At 33.1% G+C, this 19,110-nt stretch overlaps 2 protein-coding genes across 2 annotated transcripts; both read right to left on the bottom strand.

The window, feature by feature from the left end:
• Positions 1–942: 942 nt before the first annotated feature.
• On the bottom strand, positions 943–7,856 carry LOC130798073 (U-box domain-containing protein 4-like). Its single transcript, XM_057660931.1, has 2 exons — positions 6,501–7,856; positions 943–1,675 (listed from the first exon to the last, which is right to left on the bottom strand). The coding sequence occupies exons 1-2, from the start codon at positions 7,497–7,499 to the stop codon at positions 1,610–1,612; spliced, it is 1,065 nt and encodes a 354-aa protein (XP_057516914.1). The 5' UTR covers positions 7,500–7,856; the 3' UTR covers positions 943–1,609.
• Positions 7,857–10,941: 3,085 nt separating this feature from the next.
• On the bottom strand, positions 10,942–11,906 carry LOC130798828 (uncharacterized). Its single transcript, XM_057661922.1, has 3 exons — positions 11,854–11,906; positions 11,350–11,785; positions 10,942–10,974 (listed from the first exon to the last, which is right to left on the bottom strand). The coding sequence occupies exons 1-3, from the start codon at positions 11,904–11,906 to the stop codon at positions 10,942–10,944; spliced, it is 522 nt and encodes a 173-aa protein (XP_057517905.1).
• Positions 11,907–19,110: the final 7,204 nt, after the last annotated feature.

Raw genomic sequence — 19,110 nt, 5'->3', positions numbered from 1 at the left:
TGCATTATAAAAAATATATAATTAAAAAGTATACATTAAGACGAATCTAACGAAATCTCATATGGATATATTTTATCATCAATATATGTCAAAATCTTAATCAAATTTCTCTCTAAAATATAATATTCTAAACAGGAAGAACATTAGGAAATAAAAAGAGTACATTTGAGCTTCATCCACACTAACTTGATTTAATCTTCCCATATCTTCCCAGGTAGAGTAAGTGGCAAAAAGGTGTGATTGTCGAATATGCATTGTGAGAGGTGTTGTTAGTTGGTGGTGGTTTTTGGTAGATGAGCTAGGTGATGGTGGTGAATAGGGTAGAATAGGTAGAGGTTGTTTGGTAGAGCAGTTGGGTAGATGAGATTTTTTTTTTTCCCTTTTATTGTTTTTCATGTTTGAAAAAATAAAAAAGTCAAAGATAATTTGTATTATAGGTTACAAGTCAATTGATTCTTTCATTGTAAAAATGAATTAAAAGTTAGACCTTAAAAAAATACACGCAATGTTAGCTATTTATTAGCAGATGGGTTAAAAGTTAGAATTATGATTAAGACAAATCTAATAAGATATTAAATTCATATATTTTGTTTTTCATACATCATTTGTAAGCTTTTTTAAAAAAGTTTCTCCTAAAATAAAAATTTTAAATTGGAAAAACATTAAAGGATGGGAAAATATAGTTCAACTTATATAAAAAATGTCTTTTGCAAAAGTCATGAGTTATGATGAAAGCCAAAAAAAATATGTTGGTTTCTTGTGGAACTTATCCAATTATGGAACTATAAAATTGTATTATGTGATTGCAGTTGCTTTTGACATATTCTAATTTTAATTAAGAGAATAAAGTATGACGTAATTACCTAATCTTCCTTTCTAAAAAGATACTATTTAATTGTTTTTTGCGTTGCATAATCAAGGTGGAACTTACGGGAGGCCAACTTTCTTTTACCGAAATGCACAAGTTTGCACATCCACTCATATTTAATTGTAAAAAAATTCTTCCAAGAAAGGAAACATAAAAATATACCCTAAATAAAAATTAAAAATTAAAAAAAAAGATTCTGTCATTTTACACAAACTTTTTTGCTCAATTGATTATGTTTACAAACTTCAAAACAAACTATTTACGCTCTACGTTGTTTTCCATCATTTTGTTTGGTTAATCTGCCTTGGCTCTCTTTTGTGTTCAATGTATCGATAAAATTGTTGTATTTTCTTCTCCTAAATAAGTTTGAAAGACATAACATCTTTATCCAAATTGAGACATACATGTATTGTCTCCACGAGCAGATCCACATGTCCTCATTTTCTTCTCATTTGATTCCATATTTTCTCCTCCCCATCTAAGACATATTATGTTACAAACAACTTTTAAAACATATTTACACTCCGTACATCAAACACAACCCTTAGCGTCTTCGATCCCTACGCTGCTACACCGGTACCAAAAAAAGGCATTTTATCATAGCTAAGGTGTCACTTCATGATATACTAATTGATTAAAATATCACAACCACAAAGGTTTTAAAAAAGACACAGAAAAAGACACTCCAATATGATGGATAGAGGAAGGAGGGCATGTGGAATAGAAAAATGACTGACAGAATCAAATGTCTCTGGCAGCGGCGTTGCCGGATCTTGGTTGCCGTAGAAGTTCAATCAATGTCTCTGCCTGTCCCACAATTCACAACCACATTATTTAGTTAGTATAATAATAATAATAATAATAATAATAATAATAATAATAATAATAATAATAATAATAATAATTATAATAATTATAATAATTATAATAATTATTATTATTAATTAATACCTCCAACAGAGAAAGTATTTAAGAAAAATAAAATCTTTTAGTTGATGAATATATATTATTATATTGAATTAATGGCGGAAAAATAGAAATCATAAACATTACAAAAATATATCAAAAGAAAATTAATGGAAAAAATATAAAGACCGCTACTAATAAAATTTTTTTTATAAAGTTAGTGGGAAACATGTAAGGACCATAAGGAATATAAAAATTGTTAAAAATGAAGTTAGATTTAGATATGTTGGGACATAAGCATTATTAAAATATTAAAATGATGATCAACAAGGTTTTTTGTCCAAAATTTATGATATAAATAGAAAGATTTTTTATAAAAACAACAAATAAAACACTTCAAAGTGACAAATGAAAACTTCTTTATGGAAGAAAGACAGTATTTTATATACCACCTAATATTAATAATTACTCACTTCGTTTCCAAATGTTCTTCCTATTTACTTTTTCACAGTTTTCAAAATAAATTTTGAGTTTTAATATCTCTAAATACGCATCATAAAATATTATAAAAAAATATAATAAAAAAGTGTACATTAAAACGAATCTAACGAGATCTCACATGGATATATTTTGTCATCAATATGTATCAAAAAAATCTTAATCAAATTTCTGTCTCCAAAATAGAATATTCTAAAAGAGATGAACATAAGAATACGGAGAGAGTAAAAAAACATATTGTCATCACAACTAACATTAAAGGTGTTCAAAATTATTCAATCCGAATAATCCGATTCAGAATATCCGGTATCCCATTTCAAAAACCAGATAATTCAAACCAGGTATCCGATTTTTAAACTGGATACCGAATCCGTGTTAGCGTACTAGCAAAACCGGGCATTCGGATTTCTACTTTTTTGTTATTTTTCATTTTTTATTTTCATAATATATAAATAGTTTTTCATAAATTTTTTTGTTTAGGTTGTTAAATTTAGTAATATTAACAATTCTCAATTATAACTAAATTGTATAACTAATTTATTGTTAATTAATTTAGACTTGAAAATCCAGTCATATTTCCAAAATGATTTGTATTCTAAGTTTAAAAAATAAGCTTGATTAAAGAAAGAAAACAAAGTGAGCTTAAATAGTTATGTCGAACAAAACATAAAATTGTTTAAAAAAAAGCCAAATAAAATAAAAAAATTGAAAACAAGATACCCAATATCCGATCCGATTAAACCGGATATCCGATTTTCGGAACGGATAGTGATTTTCACTATCCAAAAAACCGGACATCCGGATCTGGGTCGATCCGGTATCTGATTTTGAGCACCCTAACTAACATGCATCCAAGAAAAAGGGAAAAACATAGTTCTGAGCAAGAGAACATTCATTCATATTACACCCAGCTAAATTATTGTCATTGTTATTCCTAACTCAAACACCACACGTTTACTGTTTCAGTATATCACTGAATCATTAATTGTGTTTCTTTGGCATAATTGTCTTCATTAATTATATCTGCTATCGTTTAATAATTTATGACCGTCTTTAAAACAATCAAACTAGAACTATAATTTATTGAATTTGGTGTTAGATATATTAAAATATATTATAATTAGACGTTTTTGTATTAATAAAGATTAATTAAGGTCAGCTTAATAATTTTAGAATATTACATATCAAAAAGCAAATAAGAAAAATAAAAGGTTAGTAAGACTTTTTATATTAGTTGATTGATCACATGTGATGTGCAAACTAATTATTTACACATATGGTATGGACCTTTTCCTTTTGGTTGATTGATATAGAAGTTGTCCAAAATTATACTATAAACTTTCTCTTGAAGAAAAGTAGAAGTACAACTCAAGGCATGCACTTGACTGTTTTGGACCTACTTTTAAGTTGTATATTTTTCTGTTCTACTATTCATTATGTTACAAAAAAATCCATCTAAAAGCCTTGAATTGTAAAAAACAAATAGAACATATACGTAAGATCTTTCAATCAATTGGAAAATGCAAAAATAAAGAATAACTAACAAACGCTAATGAAATTTCACCTGCACTAACGGCTCTGGTGATCGAAGGGGCCTCAAAACTATATTTTTACTTATTTTATTTATTGTTTTAATTACGGCAAGTACATGTGTACCACTTCACGTGAGAGTAACCAAGTCATAAGAAGCTAAAAATCATTAGTTGTTTTAAAATCTGTGTAACAAAAAGAAAGAAGCTAATTATAACTTCTGCTAACAACACTATCAACATTGTATACAGTGTATTCCGCGCATAAAATTACACTCTGGCTTTGGGAAGTGATAGATGACGCCAACACATTCCCATAATGGATGTTACAGCCAAAGAGTCTCTCTATACTATCTATCTATGATCATCATCATTATTACTTCTGCTATGCTATCGTTTTCAAAAATCTAACTTCCGCTCAAAAACTTTTATATTGGCTAGTTAGATAGCATGTTTAAGTAATAGAGAGATTTTATTATATACTCCCTCCTATTCACTTTTAATGTCTCATTTGATTTTTCAACATTATTTATCAATCACTCTTATTACGTGTTTTGTTTTTAATCTATAAGTTAAAACATAATCAACTGGGATCTTGTTTGATTCATTTTATTGTAAATATTATTAATATCAACTTTTATAGTTTTTACTTAAGCACAATTAGATATATTTAATATTGAAAACATACATTGGCAAATATGTCAAAATCAAATGGAACATTATATTTTGATTTTAGATAAAATTAGCATATAAACCACAACTTAAAATTTAGGACTGAACGTGATTCAGCCTCCTATATCGCACCATCAACACCTTACTTTAGAATTATCGGACTCTCTTGTAAGTTCTAGATCACCTCCTTAATCATCAGCTCTTTTCTGTAGTATCCTAACTTCTTGTCCTCCATTTCCCACAAAAATACCTCATAAAATAAAGAATTGTTAAGTATCCAATTAGCCAATTAGGGGTGACGCTAGCAATACAAGTGGGCTACTAATAATGTCTAAAGTTAGAGAGACAAAGACCCATCGATTTGTCTCCCAAAATTGTGTTTACTCACGTTTTAAACATCCATATGAAACGTTGTAGCACTAGTTTAGTTTGAATCAAGGTTGATAACCTTAAGACTTTTCTCCCTTCAAGAACAAGCACAATCATTACACATGTGAAGTACTTCTACATAAATCATTTATCGTGGGCAGACGGCCCAGCCCTACTTTTCACCCTTCGTCCACTATTTTCCTAATTTTTCTTATGCTGAAGTGCAACAAAACAATCCGCAGAGCCAAGGTCCACGGATGGATCCCACCACACAAATGTAATGTAACCAATCTCTAACTTAAATAGTAGCTACTTTCAAAATTCAAACTCGTATCATTCAATCATACAACAACTTAGTCATGATAAGATTTTTAAAACTTCTGTTGCAATTCGTAATTTAGTTTCTTCTAAATTGTAAATGTTCATTTTCATTTTAAATAAGATAAGTCCTTTTAAAATTGGAAAGATTTTAAAGAAAAACATGTTAATGTTCCCTCCTCTTCCTTTTCCTTTCTTGCCCTTCTTTTTCTTTTTTTTTTTTAGTCTATAAATCTTACTTCACTATATTTTAACTTATAAATTAAAATTATAATACAAATCAAAAAGATAAAATTTTCCCAAAGTAAAATAGACGTACGCTTGGAAATCAATGGTTGGTAAGAAATCCTTTAATTTGGTAAAACTGAAAAATTGACAAGCATCCTCTCAGTTGTTAGATGCACGAGTGATCCTCCTGCCTCCACCTCAACTTTCCACGGTCTAACCTTTATTGACTCGCCGGATCCTTCTTACTCGCCCTCTGTTTCTTTCATGTTTTTCCAACTATTTCCCTTAATCCTATTCTAATACTCCCCTAGATTTAAAGATATGTTGTACCTTTTATAGTTTTATTCGTATGAGTATATCATTTTAATCAAATACAAATATATCCTTCAAATTAGTATGTTTTATAAGTTATGATGGGGTATTTAGTAAAAAATTTATCAGATAACTCCTCCTAGCAACACATTTAAAATTAATTGGTCTAACTAGTTGATGACATTAAATGGTTAATTTTATCATTCCAATCAGTATATTAATTATTTGCCAAACATTTTTATAGGAGTATAATATTACTACTATGTTTAATTCAAATATCTTGTATTATAGGCTTGTTGCTACTATTGACATCGTGCACCAATTGCCCTAATAAATAGAATGGAATTACCAAATTGTATTTTGAAGAAATTATCAACTAGGCAATTTTAATCTAAAATGTAAAAGAAACCTTTTGGAAGAAAATGAAGGGCAATGGTCAGCAAAATAAATTATAGTGTAACCGAAAAACCTACCAATGCAGCTAACAACAAAATGATACAATGGGTCTAAACTCTAAATATATCAACTTGCCACAAGCTTATATTTGTCATTTTCTAGTTCCTTTATAATTCATACCCTCCTTATATATATATATATGAATGATAATGACCTAAGGAAATATCATATATAGACTAAATTACAAATGGTAGAAATGACAATCACCACTAAAAATGGTAAAATTAATTAAAAACAAGAAAAAATAATATCAATCTTAATCCATATTCCATTCATCTATCTAAAATCTAAAATATCTAATATGCGAGAATTTAAATAAAATGTAAAAGGCAAGACGAACTAACCTTCTTCCTGGCCCGACTAGTACCCGACTGAGACAAAGCAACCAACGGCGGAATTGCCCCTTCACGCGCCACCATCGTCCTATAAACACCACTATCTTCACACAATTGCAACAATATCGCCGCCGCAATCTCCTTCTGACGGTGTGTCCCAACCTCAACTATTTCCACCAACACCGGAATTCCCCCTTCTTCTACCAACGCCACCTTCGCTTCCGGCAACACCATCAATAAATTCAATACATACGCCGATTTATCCACCATATTCGCCCCAAAATCCGCCATTAATTCAATCAAAGGTTTCATAATACCTGCTTCAATTGCTCTCCTTTTATTCTCTTTAACAGAACACAATGAATACAGTGCAGTTGATGCATCCTTCTTCGCTCTTAAGCCTCCGTTTTCTAACAGATGTACTAATGCGGGAATTGCTCCTGATCGTCCGATTAATGATTTATTCTCATCGATTTGTGATAATCTCAGAAGCGCACACGCTGCGTTTTCCTTCGCCGTCGATGTTCCGATTCGTAACGCTCGAACCAACGGCTTGATTGCGCCGGATGAAGTAATATGATCTTTGTTTTCATCGCACAGCGAAAGATTCAGAATCGCTGTCACACCGTATTCTTGAAGCTGAAGATCTGATGACAGAATAAGAGAAACAAGCGGTTTAATTGCACCGGCTTGAGCGATTTTTAGCCGATTTTCCGGTTTATTTTTAGCTAATAGACGAATTTCCATGGCGGCTTGTTTTTGTTCTTCAATTGAAGAAGAGTTTAAGCTGTATACTAATTGTTGAATAAATTCATCAGAAAAATCATCGCCGGTGCAAGAAAGCAATAGTTTCCGGCGACTTTCCGATGATGCAGAAGCGAATTCACCGGACCTGTCACTATTACAATCACTGAAGGCGGAGGAAGAATTATCGTTAATCGTAAGGTCGCCGAAATTTATGCCGAGATAACTAAAACCCGATGCCGTCGAACCATTTTCTGTTTCCATTAATGGTTAGATTTGGATTTTATGTTAAGAAATGAGAATTTTTTTTTTCCTTAATTGAAGAATTTCCGAAATTTAATTGATACGGGGGTGCTTAAGTAGAATACATGAAGAAGAAAGTGGTGAATTGGGATGTTGATGGAAGTATGAACGGGTATTTGAGTTGAAGGTAACGTCGTGTGGATGATATAGAAAGGAAATACAATGGAGAGATTAGTATGAACGGGTACAGAGCCTGGCTTGGTGAAAATAGATAAAATAGTTTTAGTTTTAGTTTTTTGGTTTTAAATACTTATTTTTTTTTTATTTTGAGGTCTATGAGCACATAGTACTATTGATTTTTGATTTTGGGAATTATTATTTGTCGCCACCTTTTTCATTTTATCGCCAACCACTCTAATGAAATTACCATATTACCCCTGAATTTAAAAAAATTACAAAAATGCCACTTAACTTAGAAAATGTTTAAGAAATGTAAATGGCACTTAATAACATTGTTATCGCTTAATAACATTATTATCGGAATTATATATATATTGAATTTTCAGAGGCATTATGGTAGTATATTCGAATTTAAACACGATACCTACTCTCTAAAAACTCTCTAAAAACACTACTTAAAGTAAAACAAGCTAGAACTGTAGATCGAACATCAATGGCATACCAAGACGAGCATGATAACGATTCGGTAAGTAATTAATCGGTTCGATTTTTGCAAAAAAAAAAAATATATGAATGAAGTCGCACAAAACGTACCACTGGACCTAGGCTGAGTCGCACGTTTTGTGCGACTGATTTGTGCGACTGCTTCCAATTTTTTTTTTTTTGTTTTTGAATTTCAAAAATTTAAAAAAAAAAAAATTAATAGCAGTCGCACAAAACGTGCGACTGTGCCTAGGCTGAATCGCACGTTTTGTGCGACTCAGCTTAGGCACAGTCGCACGTTTTGTGCGACTGCTATTAAATTTTTTTTTTTTTTTGAACTTCGAATTATAAAATTTATTTTGTTTAATTACATTATTTTATTTTAATCTATTGTTGTAGTTTAATTACATTATTTTATTTTAATCTATTGTTGTGCTATAATAATGGTATTTTATTATAATTATTTTATAGAAATAATTATTTTTAAAGTTATTATTTTGATATATTATGATAATGTTATTATAATTATTATTTGCAGGACTTTGAAAATTTAGAAGATAATGTAGATTATTCAGATAGATTTATTACCGATAGAGAATTTGATTCTGTAGATGATTTACATGCTTGGGCTAATGAGATAGCACTAACAATTGGATTTCAATTTACACGTGCTTCATATAAAAAAAAAAGAACGGCGTTCTAGAGTGAGTCTGTACTTAAGATGTCATCGCTACGATAAAAGAAGTGTTGATTTGCATAACTTAGACAATGCTGCCCGACCTGGTTCCAAAAGTAGGGGTTGTGGGTGTAAATTTATGATTTTAGGAACTAGTCATAACCCAGAGGAAAGACCTTGGACGGTTAGAGTGTTTCCTAGTGAAAAAGGAATACATAACCACCTGTTCTTCATGTACAGAGATGGTCAAATAAGAGTAAATAGGATGACTGTGGATATCAGGCAGCACATACGAGATCTAAGTGCAACTGGCATGCAACCAGCATTTATAATGTCTTCAATTAGAAGAAATTTTCCTCGTTTTTATGCTAGTATGAATCAAATTTACAATGTGAGACAGTCAATCAGGAGAGAAAAGATGGATGGTAGAACTCCTCTTCAACACTGTCTGTATATGGCCACGGAGCATAATTATGTAGTTTGGACGGACTTGGATAGTGAGGATCAGTTGACTAGATTATTGATTGCAAATCCAACTTCTATCCAGATGCTACGTTCGTGGCCCCATGTTGTGTTGATAAACACAACGTACAAAACGAATAAGCAAAAGTGGCCCCTTTGCGAAATCATTGGAATGACGTCAACCTTTGCTACGTGCCCACCGTAGCTGGGTATTAAAGTAGTATCAACAGGGCCCCCAGGCTGGGGTGATGTGATTAACCAATCCGTGTCCGCGGACTGCGAGCGCCTCCTCCCCCGTGGAGCCGCATCCTCATCCTGGCTTACTCCTGCCTGATCAGAAGTGCCACCCGAGCCCTGCCCTCTAATCCTGAACTTACCAGCATGGCCTCTTACGATCGTCCAATCAATAGGATGACATGCAGACTCATCCTGACCAAGAGACTCTTCCCGACTAAGAGACTCGTCGTAATCAGTATCATCGTCACCTGAGTCGACCGTATGACTATGTAGGCTACTCTGGCGCTCAAAGCGACTACGCACTTGCTCTAGGGTACTTGAACGTTGGGCCTGACTATGTATGGCCGCCTGTTCTTGCCTTGCTCGCCTTGCAGATCCCGTAACCCCCCTCTCATGGGGATCACCTCTCAGTAAAGTAGGCCTAGATCTATTGCCGCTTAATAACCCTCTAAAAAACCCTTTTCCTTTACCTTGATTTCCAGCCATTTACTACAATTTTCATATTTTAAATTAAGACGACATTCTAAAGTTAATTTAATAAACACTTAGAATCAAATAAATTAAAAACAAGTAACACGAAAAATAATTCACATTTACAAACAATTAAACAATTATTATATTCATAAATATTTAAACAACTCAAATTTAATAAATTAATTACACTAAACAAATTCATTCCAAATAAAAAATAAAAAAAATAAAAAAAAATTTGAAAACTCAGTCGCACAACCCAGTCGCACAAAATGTGCGACTGGGTTGTGCGACAGGTTACTCATATTTTTTTTTTCTATTTCGAATATGTAAATTAAAAACTACTTACAATAACATTATCATAATACATTCTATTACAACATTTACTAAATAACATTAACTAACAAGAAACTCTTTCGAAATTAAAAATAAAACAAAAAAAAAAATTTTAAATGGGTTCGGCACAGTCGCACAAAACGTGCGACTGTGCCGAACCCATTTAAAATTTTTTTTTCTTCGATTGATTTAAAATAAAACTTACCTCGAATTTTTGTTGACGACTTCGATTCCAAAGTTTTAGCTCCGTTTAATTTTATGTGAAGAATTTGAGTTTATGGAAGTGATGAAAGTGTTATTGAGTGGATTTGAAGATAGAGGTTTTAAGCTTAGTGGCATTTTCGTAATTTTTTAAATTTCAGGGACAAAGTCGTAATTTCATTCGAGGGGAGTGGCGATAAAATGAAAATGGTGGCGACAAATAAGAATCAGGTTGATTTTAGTGTCAATCTTGACATTTTATACGTTATAGGCCAAATGAAAAAAAATAAACTCTTTTTGACAAATTTTCCAAATGTAAAAAATAAATTATAAAATAAGAGCAATCACAAGTTCATATCAACTAGATGAATTGCAAAAGAATTGTTTTCATCTTATAACATCAAAGTATTGCATCATTTAGTCGTCATCATCATCAGACCCAATGTAATCCTGCTCATAGAAAAACTTTAATCAGGGTCTGATGGAAGAACAATGACAGCTCATACCCATGAAGGAGAGTGCGGTCTCTCTCGACTCAAGAAAGATCTTCAATGAGAGTGAAAAACCTGCGACTACCCGAAAGTTTGCAACTTACAACACTCGTTAACCATAAACAATAGATGATAAATAAATAAAAATAAAATAAATAAAACGTAAATAGAAATAAAAAATGAAAGAATAAAAGTAAAAATAAGAAAATATTAAGATAGAAACGATTAAAAGAGGGAAATGTAAAAAGCAAGGAACAAAAACACGACAAGTAGGTGGGACATAGTCAGTAATCTGAGACGTGAATAAGGCGAGCCAACTACCCCTATCCCTTACCAGGTCCTCAATGAGGTGTAGGTCATGTAAGTCACATTTAATTTGTTCCTCCCACGTTCTCCTAGGTCTCCATCTACTTCTCTTGCCCTCCACTATGATGCATTCAATCCTTCTCACTGGGGCATCATAAGTCTTTCTCTGCACATGCCCGAACCATCTCAACCCGTTCTCTCGCATCTTTGCAGAGAAAGGTGCAACCCCTAACTTCTTCCTAAACTCCTGGTTTCTAATTATATTCATTGTGTGACCACACATCCACCTCAATATACACATTTCTATTACTTTCATCCTCTGCTCAAAGACCTTCTTTACAGGCCAGCATTCTGTACCATACAACAAAGCTGGCCTAATAGCAACGCGGCAGAATTTTCCTTTTAATCTACTAGGAAACTTATTATCACAAAGCACCCTGGTTGATGCTTGCGACTTGAGCCAACTTGCATCATTCAATATGGAACATCATTAAATCCAACATATAGAATCATAAAAAAAAACACAAAATACTATAGCTTATCATTAAATACATCATTGCAAAAACTAACAAGAGACCGCCTCATTATGAGGCATGTACTACTGGGCTAGTTCAAGCTCAAAAATTAAAATAAAAGAAATTTAATTTTGACCTTAAAAGCATAAATTATGACATTAAAGTAATCAATTTCAACTTTAGGTAAACCTTAAACTGGACCACCGCTAGATACTAGACGCCACCAACAACAACTAAAATGATTATTGTTTTTTTAATCCTTTGATGTTATCCCCTATGTTTTCTTCTTATTCAATTTATTTGCAGGTCCCAATGCAAACTTAGAAATTAAATAATTTTAGTTGTGAGTTTCTAAAAATTCTAAATAGTTGATTTTTAGAAAGTACATGTTAAGACGAATCTATTAAAATTCCACATGTGTATGTTTTTTCATATAGATTGATGAGAAATCATAGTCAAAGTTTGATACTAAAATTCGTAAATTCGATTTGAGAAGAATATACAAAAACGGAGGGAGTAAAATTTTGAGGAAACCAAATTGATTATTGTTCTCAAATATCTTGATATTAGATTGAAGCACGTTACTTGTGCATAATGTGATTTGCAAATGAAATAAATCTACATAAATTGTAGAAAAGAATGATGATGTAAATGTTGGAAAGACAAGGAGACGGACTGGAAGAAGACAATTTGAACTCTAAATTGACGAAATTGCACCATTTGGAAATTGTGAGAAGCATTAATTAGAATTTTGGGGCCATAAAATGTGCATTTTGGATGAAAAGAAAATTATTTTCCCATATTAAAATTGATTTACGATTATGAAGAATGCGGAAGTGGCAGACATCTACAATATTTGTTAGTATTACATTACTACTTTTAATATTCTTTATTATTTTTTTAGGCTTTTTTATTCATAATAATGGAACCTTGAATAAATCAAATTTCTTACATAAGGCATGGTCCTTGGGCCGCGACTCCTTTGGCCTACTCTCACAATCGACCCCTTTAACTTCACGCAAAATTAACCCAAAATTCAATCGAAAATTTATCGTTCATGACATGAAAATTTTGACCAGTAATTTTAAAATGATCCAAATTAAAAATACTAGATAACATTAAGTTAATTTTTGTCTATTTTAAACCGTTTCTTCTAATTTTGTCATTTTTTAATTCTATCATCACATTTTAGTTGAGATCCACACTATTTTTTGTTTAATTGTCTATTTCAACTTAATATTTGAATTCCCTTAATTGATTTTTTTTTATTATTAATTTTTTGAGATGTAACAACAAATATTATTAAATATTTTTTATTTTGAAAAACTTTATTTTGATACGTTGGGCTAACTTCAATCAGACCTAAACCAAAAATGATCTAACTCAAAATCAACTCAACTAGAATTTGACCCGATTCAAAAATAATCCTATTAAAATTGACCATGTCACACGACGTGCATGGTTTATATACTAAGTACGTAAATCATTATTTAAACTACATTTCATATAGAAACTCGTACACAAAAAATATGGTATTCATGCATGCGTTTAATGTCACATTTAGAGAGTGTTTGGTATAAGAAGTGGAAAGAGAATACAAAGGAAACTAATAAGGAGGGGTAAGGGAAATAGTAAGGATTATTGTTAATGGTTGTTTGGTATAATCATGTAAGTGAAGCACTTTCTTTTATTTCCCTTTCTTATTGTTGATATCTAAGTAAGGTAATCAATTATATTCTTTAATTTTCAGGCATAGGATGTTGTATTGCATTTGCAATACTCAATACAAGCATATCAAACATATACCAGTGGAAATGATCTAACATTTGCAATTATAATATGAGAAGATAATAGTATCAAAGGCTAACTTACATAGCAAAGTCATGAAGAAATAAGGAAATAAAAAACAATTAAAGTCAATGCTCCATTATAATCTTCCGCTCCTAAATCAAAACCAAGAAAATAACAAAAAAATAATTGTCTTTTCTCAGGTTACACCACGAACAAATCCACAACAAAGAGCTTCTTTCTTCATTGGCGCTTCTTGAAAAGACTATTTTCACTTTTTCTTGAGAAGATCGAGTACATATTGTTTCTTCAAGTTTGGCTAAGCTTGATAAAATATACGGAGCCTGTGGTTTTCGACAATGAGAATTGTAGCTGCTTCCAAAGCCTCAGAGGGAGAAATACCATCTAACTTCACGACCTCTTTTAAAATTTTATTCACTTTTTCATCCATTTTTTTCTCTCTTTCCTCGGCTTTAGCCCACGCACTAGCCATAGTGCCAAGATTAGCATTAATATTATCAAAGATTTTTGCAAATTACTTGTACCAACATGAAGAGAAGAAACCAACTTATCAACATCACTTTTCTTCCCTATTTCTTTTCCCTTCAATTCATTTAACTTAGGTTTCTTTGAAGATGATGAAGTGTCATGCTCTTGTTTAATCAAATGTTTCTTGGATTGTTCAGAGTTAGTAGAGTGAGTAATCAACTGAGTTGTTGAATCCGCATCATCATTCTCATCGCAATCTAATAAAAAAGGCTTCTTTGTAATTTCAACATCTATGTTGTTGATAGCTCCTAAAAGATTCACTCATATCCCCTGTTGCCTTGTCTTTAGCATAAATCTCCTCAAGTTTGTCGTAGTATGGAAAAGGTATATGGTACAATCCCTTAGCCTTCTTATGAACCTACTTCGAAATATAATATTATAATATGATTACATTTCACAATAAAATTCACCAATTAAACAAATGTCATTTTGGTTCACAAATTATTAATTGAAATAAAAAATTGCAATTTAGGTTCATAAAAAAACTAACTAGCAAATTAAACGAATATTAAGGGAATCAAACCTTACCTTTGCCCATTCATCAAATAATTTTTCTCTACCTGTAATATTTTCTTATCAGCATCCCACCCAAAAACCAAAGTTGATTACATCTCGATCATTGAACTATACTTCTCTAACCAATGTTTGATTCTAGACCTCAATGTGTAGAAAAGCCTTTAAACTACAATTAGGAAGCTCATTGGTTATCAAATCTTCTAATCTATTCATATAACCATTATTAAAGCCACTCTCAACTTTCCAATTAGGATCAACTGACAACTGATATAAATATTTTATTAGCATTGAATCTTCTTCATATGTCTAAAGTTGTTTATGCTTGCCTCTCCCTCTACCACTTCCCTCCATCTTAAGTACCTGAAATATTAAACAAGAAACAATATAATGTTTGATCATATATAAGCTCCAAAACACTCCACAATAACAAGAGTACAATTGTAAAACAATACATGATTAATAAGTACAACAACTATAATCTCACCACTAGTGCTATAATTGTGATTAGTTATAGTTTAGGTACATTCAATAAGAAAATATATTATACGAAGTACAAACCTTGTCTAACTCTTGTCCTCCAACTATTAAACATATTTTGAGTTAACATATTTTTATAATTAGTCCATTGATCAGAAGTTGTAATTGTAGTAATGTACTCAACTTCATCATCAGCATCATCATCTGAATCGTCATCACTCATCTCTTGCTCCTCTATATTATCAGTGGACATCACTTTTCTAATTAAATTGTGGAGCAAACAACAATCCATAATAATGCGACCTTGAGTTTGAATGGGGAAAAATGAAGGGCTTCTAAGTATACTCCATCTTCCTTTAAGTAGCCCAAAATTCCTCTTAATTGTGGAGCAAACTCAAATGTTACCCGGCCCAAACCAAATAACACAAAATCCAATTCCAAAATTTAGTCTCATAAGTCACACATCCCATTCCAAATGGATTTTTGACTGTGGTGCTACAGATACTATGACCTTCGACCCACATGATTTATCTTCCATACATTCCACTCCTCGTACCCATGTTCAAACTGCAAATGGTGCAACTATCCCAGTTCATCAAGCTGGGGCGGCTGATATTTCCTCGTCTCTTAGTGTTAAAAATTGCTTGTTAATTCCCAGTCTCTCTCATAAATTATTATCTGTCAGTCAGCTAACCAAAGAGCCTCATTGTACCGTCTTGTTTACTTCTGATGGTTGTCTTGTGCAGGATACTCGGACGGGGATGATTCTTGGGCATGGTACTGAGCAGGGCGGACTGTGCTATGTGGACGAGACGGTCAAAAAGGGTCATTCACTACTTGTTCACGGGACTCCCATACAACAACTATGGACGTGGCATCGATGTTTAGGTCACCCTTCACTAGGTTATTTAAAACGTCTTTTTTCGTCTTTTCATAGTTGCAATTTGTCTTTGGACTGTGAGACTTGCGTTTTAGCTAAAAGTCATAAACATTTGTACTCTCCTAGTTTTACTAGAACTGATAGACCTTTTGATTTAGTTCATTCTGATGTATGGGGTCCTGCTCCTGAAAGTAATTCTCAAGGATATTCGTATTTTGTTTTATTCTGGATGATTATACACGTGTGAGCTGAATTTATTTTCTTAAACACAAATCTGAAGTCTTTAACTTTTACAATATGATCCTTTCTCAGTTTCATACTCGCCTAAAAATTCTTCGCTCGGATAATGGCGGGGAATATGTTTCCCATTAAATGAAAAGTTTTATTCTTGAACATGGCATGCTTCATCAAACTACTTGCCCTGACACCCCACAACAAAATGGGGTTGCCGAAAGAAAAAACCGAACCTTACTTGACATATCCCGTGCCCTTATGTTTGAGTCTCATGTAGCGGCTTCCTACTAGCCTGAGGCCATTTCCACTACTAATTACCTCACCAATTGCCTGCCCACTAAATCTCTGTAGTTCCGAACCCCCCTTGCTGCCTTGGGTATTTTTCATCCTCTTCCCTCCACCCACTCTCTTCCACCTCGTATCTTTGGCTGCGTGGTTTATGTTCATCTCCCGAAATGGGATAGAACTAAATTGGAACCTCGGGCTGCTAAGTGTGTTTTTCTTGGGTATGGTGTTGGCCAAAAGGGTTATCGGTGCTTTGATCCTATTCACAATAAACTATACAACACTTTGGACTGTGACTTCTTTGAATAATCCTATTTTTTTACCCAGCCTCGATCTCAGGGGGAGAGTACTAGTGAGAATCTAAGCTGGTAAATTTATCCTTTGGCAAATGGTTGAGACCCGAAAGAAGATGACACCACAGTCACTGTCACCGAAACTACAGTACCTCCACCTACTCATTCCACTACTGTCCCTGAGTATCCCGCCGAACTGGAGGTAACCCCTAGCTCTACTGATACTAATATTAATAATGATGTGATGTCTAGTGATGATGTTCCCAGGAGATATGAGTTGCCCCCAAGGAGTACACGAGGTATCCCGCCAAGGAGATATGATCCTGAATTCGAATCTCAAAGGTCTTGATACCCAATTTATCAAGAAAGCCAAGAACATCTATCTCAGATAGCAGTTGCCTTCAATGCTCCTCTCTACTCAGGCAATCTACCGAAAAATACCGATGATGCTCTTCGTGACCCAAAGTGGAAGAAAGCCATGGAAGAAGAAATCTTAGCTCTAAAAAAAATGAGACTTGGGAACGTTGCACGCTGCCAAAGGGGAAAAGAATAATAGGATGCAAATGGGTATTTTCAATAAAGTATCATGCAGATGGAACCATTGAAAGATATAAAGCTCGGCTTGTTGCAAAGGGATACACCCAAACCTGTGGAGTAGACTACTCTGAAACCTTCTCTCCAGTTGCTAAAATTGATACCATCCAGGTTCTCTTCTCCATTGCAGCTAACAAAGATTGACCTCTATACCAATTCGATGTGAAGAATGTCTTCTTACATGGGAAGCTTGAGGAAGAAGTTTACATGCAAGCTCCTCCGGGCTTCATACATGAATACAATCAAGGGGATGAGAAAATTTACTGCAGCTAGGAGAAAATTTGGGTACAAACAGAGTAACTCTGACCATACTCTGTTTCTCAAGAAGAGAAATTGTCTTATCACATGTCTTGTTATTTATGTTGATGACATGGTTATTACAGGGGATGATACGAAGGAGATCAATGATTTAAAGGGCCGCCTCTTCTTGGAATTTGAGATGAAAGACTTGGAAAACTTAAAATACTTCCTTAGAATAGAAATTCTCAGATCTAAAACAGGGATTTTCATCAAACAGAGAAAGTATATTCTGGATGTATTAGCTGAGGTGGGAATGATTGACTGCAAACCTGCAGAAACACCTATAATGACAAATCATGGGCTTCAATTCATTGAGGGAGCAAAGATGACATATCAAGATCAATATCGAAGATTGGTAGGAAAACTCATATATCTATCGCACACCAGACCAGACATTGCCTATGCAGTAAGTGTCATGAGCAGATTCATGCATCAACCTCAGGTACAACACATGGAGGCTGTAATGAGGCTCTTGAGATACTTAAAGGGAACTTGCAATAGGGGGATTCTCTTCAGAAGGAATCAACACTTAGATCTTGTAGCATATACAGATGCAAACTGGGCTGGTGACCGGGATGATCGAAGGTCAACATCAGGATACTTTACTCTCGTTGGTGGGAACTTGGTCACTTGGAAGAGCAAGAAACAAAAGGTGGTAGCTCTATCTAGCGCTGAAGCAGAATTCAGAGGAATTGCGAAAGGGATTACAGAAATTCTCTGGATTAGGAAATTGTTGGAAGAGTTAAACTATCAACAGCAAGAGGCATGCAACTTATACTGTGACAACAAAGCTGCTATTAGCATATCTGAAAACCCTGTTCAACATGATCGTACAAAGCATGTCGAGATAGATAGACACTTCATCAAAGAGAAGCTGGAGAAAAAAATCATCAGTCTACCATTCATCAGGTCAAAGGATCAACTGGCAGACATCCTCACTAAAGCTATTTCAGCAGAAGCCTTCAACACTATCCTATGCAAGTTAGGTGTTTGTGACCCTACAGCCTAACTTGAGGGGGAGTGTAGAAATAAATATTTCCTAAATATATTTCTGTATATTCTCTAGGATTATTAGATGATTTTATTCTCTTAATTATGTATAATATCATATGGATATTCTTGTTTCCTTACTTAGTTCCCTAAGTTGGTGTATATATTGGAGGGTTGTTTACCCATTGATGAATTAGACAGAATTAAACACAAATTTCCGCTATTATATTTCTCAACGTCCAAGAAAAGTTTTCAGCAATACTTATTTGCATAGCACCAAGTAATATTTTATAATATGAGATTCTATAAACTTTCCTTTTACCTTTGAGGATTTTCCTTGCAAAATAATTAATGTATTAAAGATATGA

The sequence above is a fragment of the Amaranthus tricolor genome, chromosome 13, assembly GCF_026212465.1.
Source record: "Amaranthus tricolor cultivar Red isolate AtriRed21 chromosome 13, ASM2621246v1, whole genome shotgun sequence".
Classification (NCBI taxonomy): Eukaryota; Viridiplantae; Streptophyta; class Magnoliopsida; order Caryophyllales; family Amaranthaceae; genus Amaranthus; species Amaranthus tricolor.
This window is presented reverse-complemented; position numbering and strand designations above follow the sequence as displayed.

Coding starts and splice junctions, on each gene's coding strand:
- LOC130798828 (XM_057661922.1), bottom strand. CDS start 11,906: ATGAGGCGGTCTCTTGTTAGTTTTTGCAATGATGTATTTAATGATAAG. Junction 11,786..11,853: donor GTATTTAATGATAAGCTATA/GTATTTTGTGTT, acceptor GAATGATGCAAG/TTGGCTCAAGTCGCAAGCAT. Junction 10,975..11,349: donor TACACCTCATTGAGGACCTG/GTAAGGGATAGG, acceptor TTCTATGAGCAG/GATTACATTGGGTCTGATGA.
- LOC130798073 (XM_057660931.1), bottom strand. CDS start 7,499: ATGGAAACAGAAAATGGTTCGACGGCATCGGGTTTTAGTTATCTCGGC. Junction 1,676..6,500: donor CTAGTCGGGCCAGGAAGAAG/GTTAGTTCGTCT, acceptor ATTGTGGGACAG/GCAGAGACATTGATTGAACT.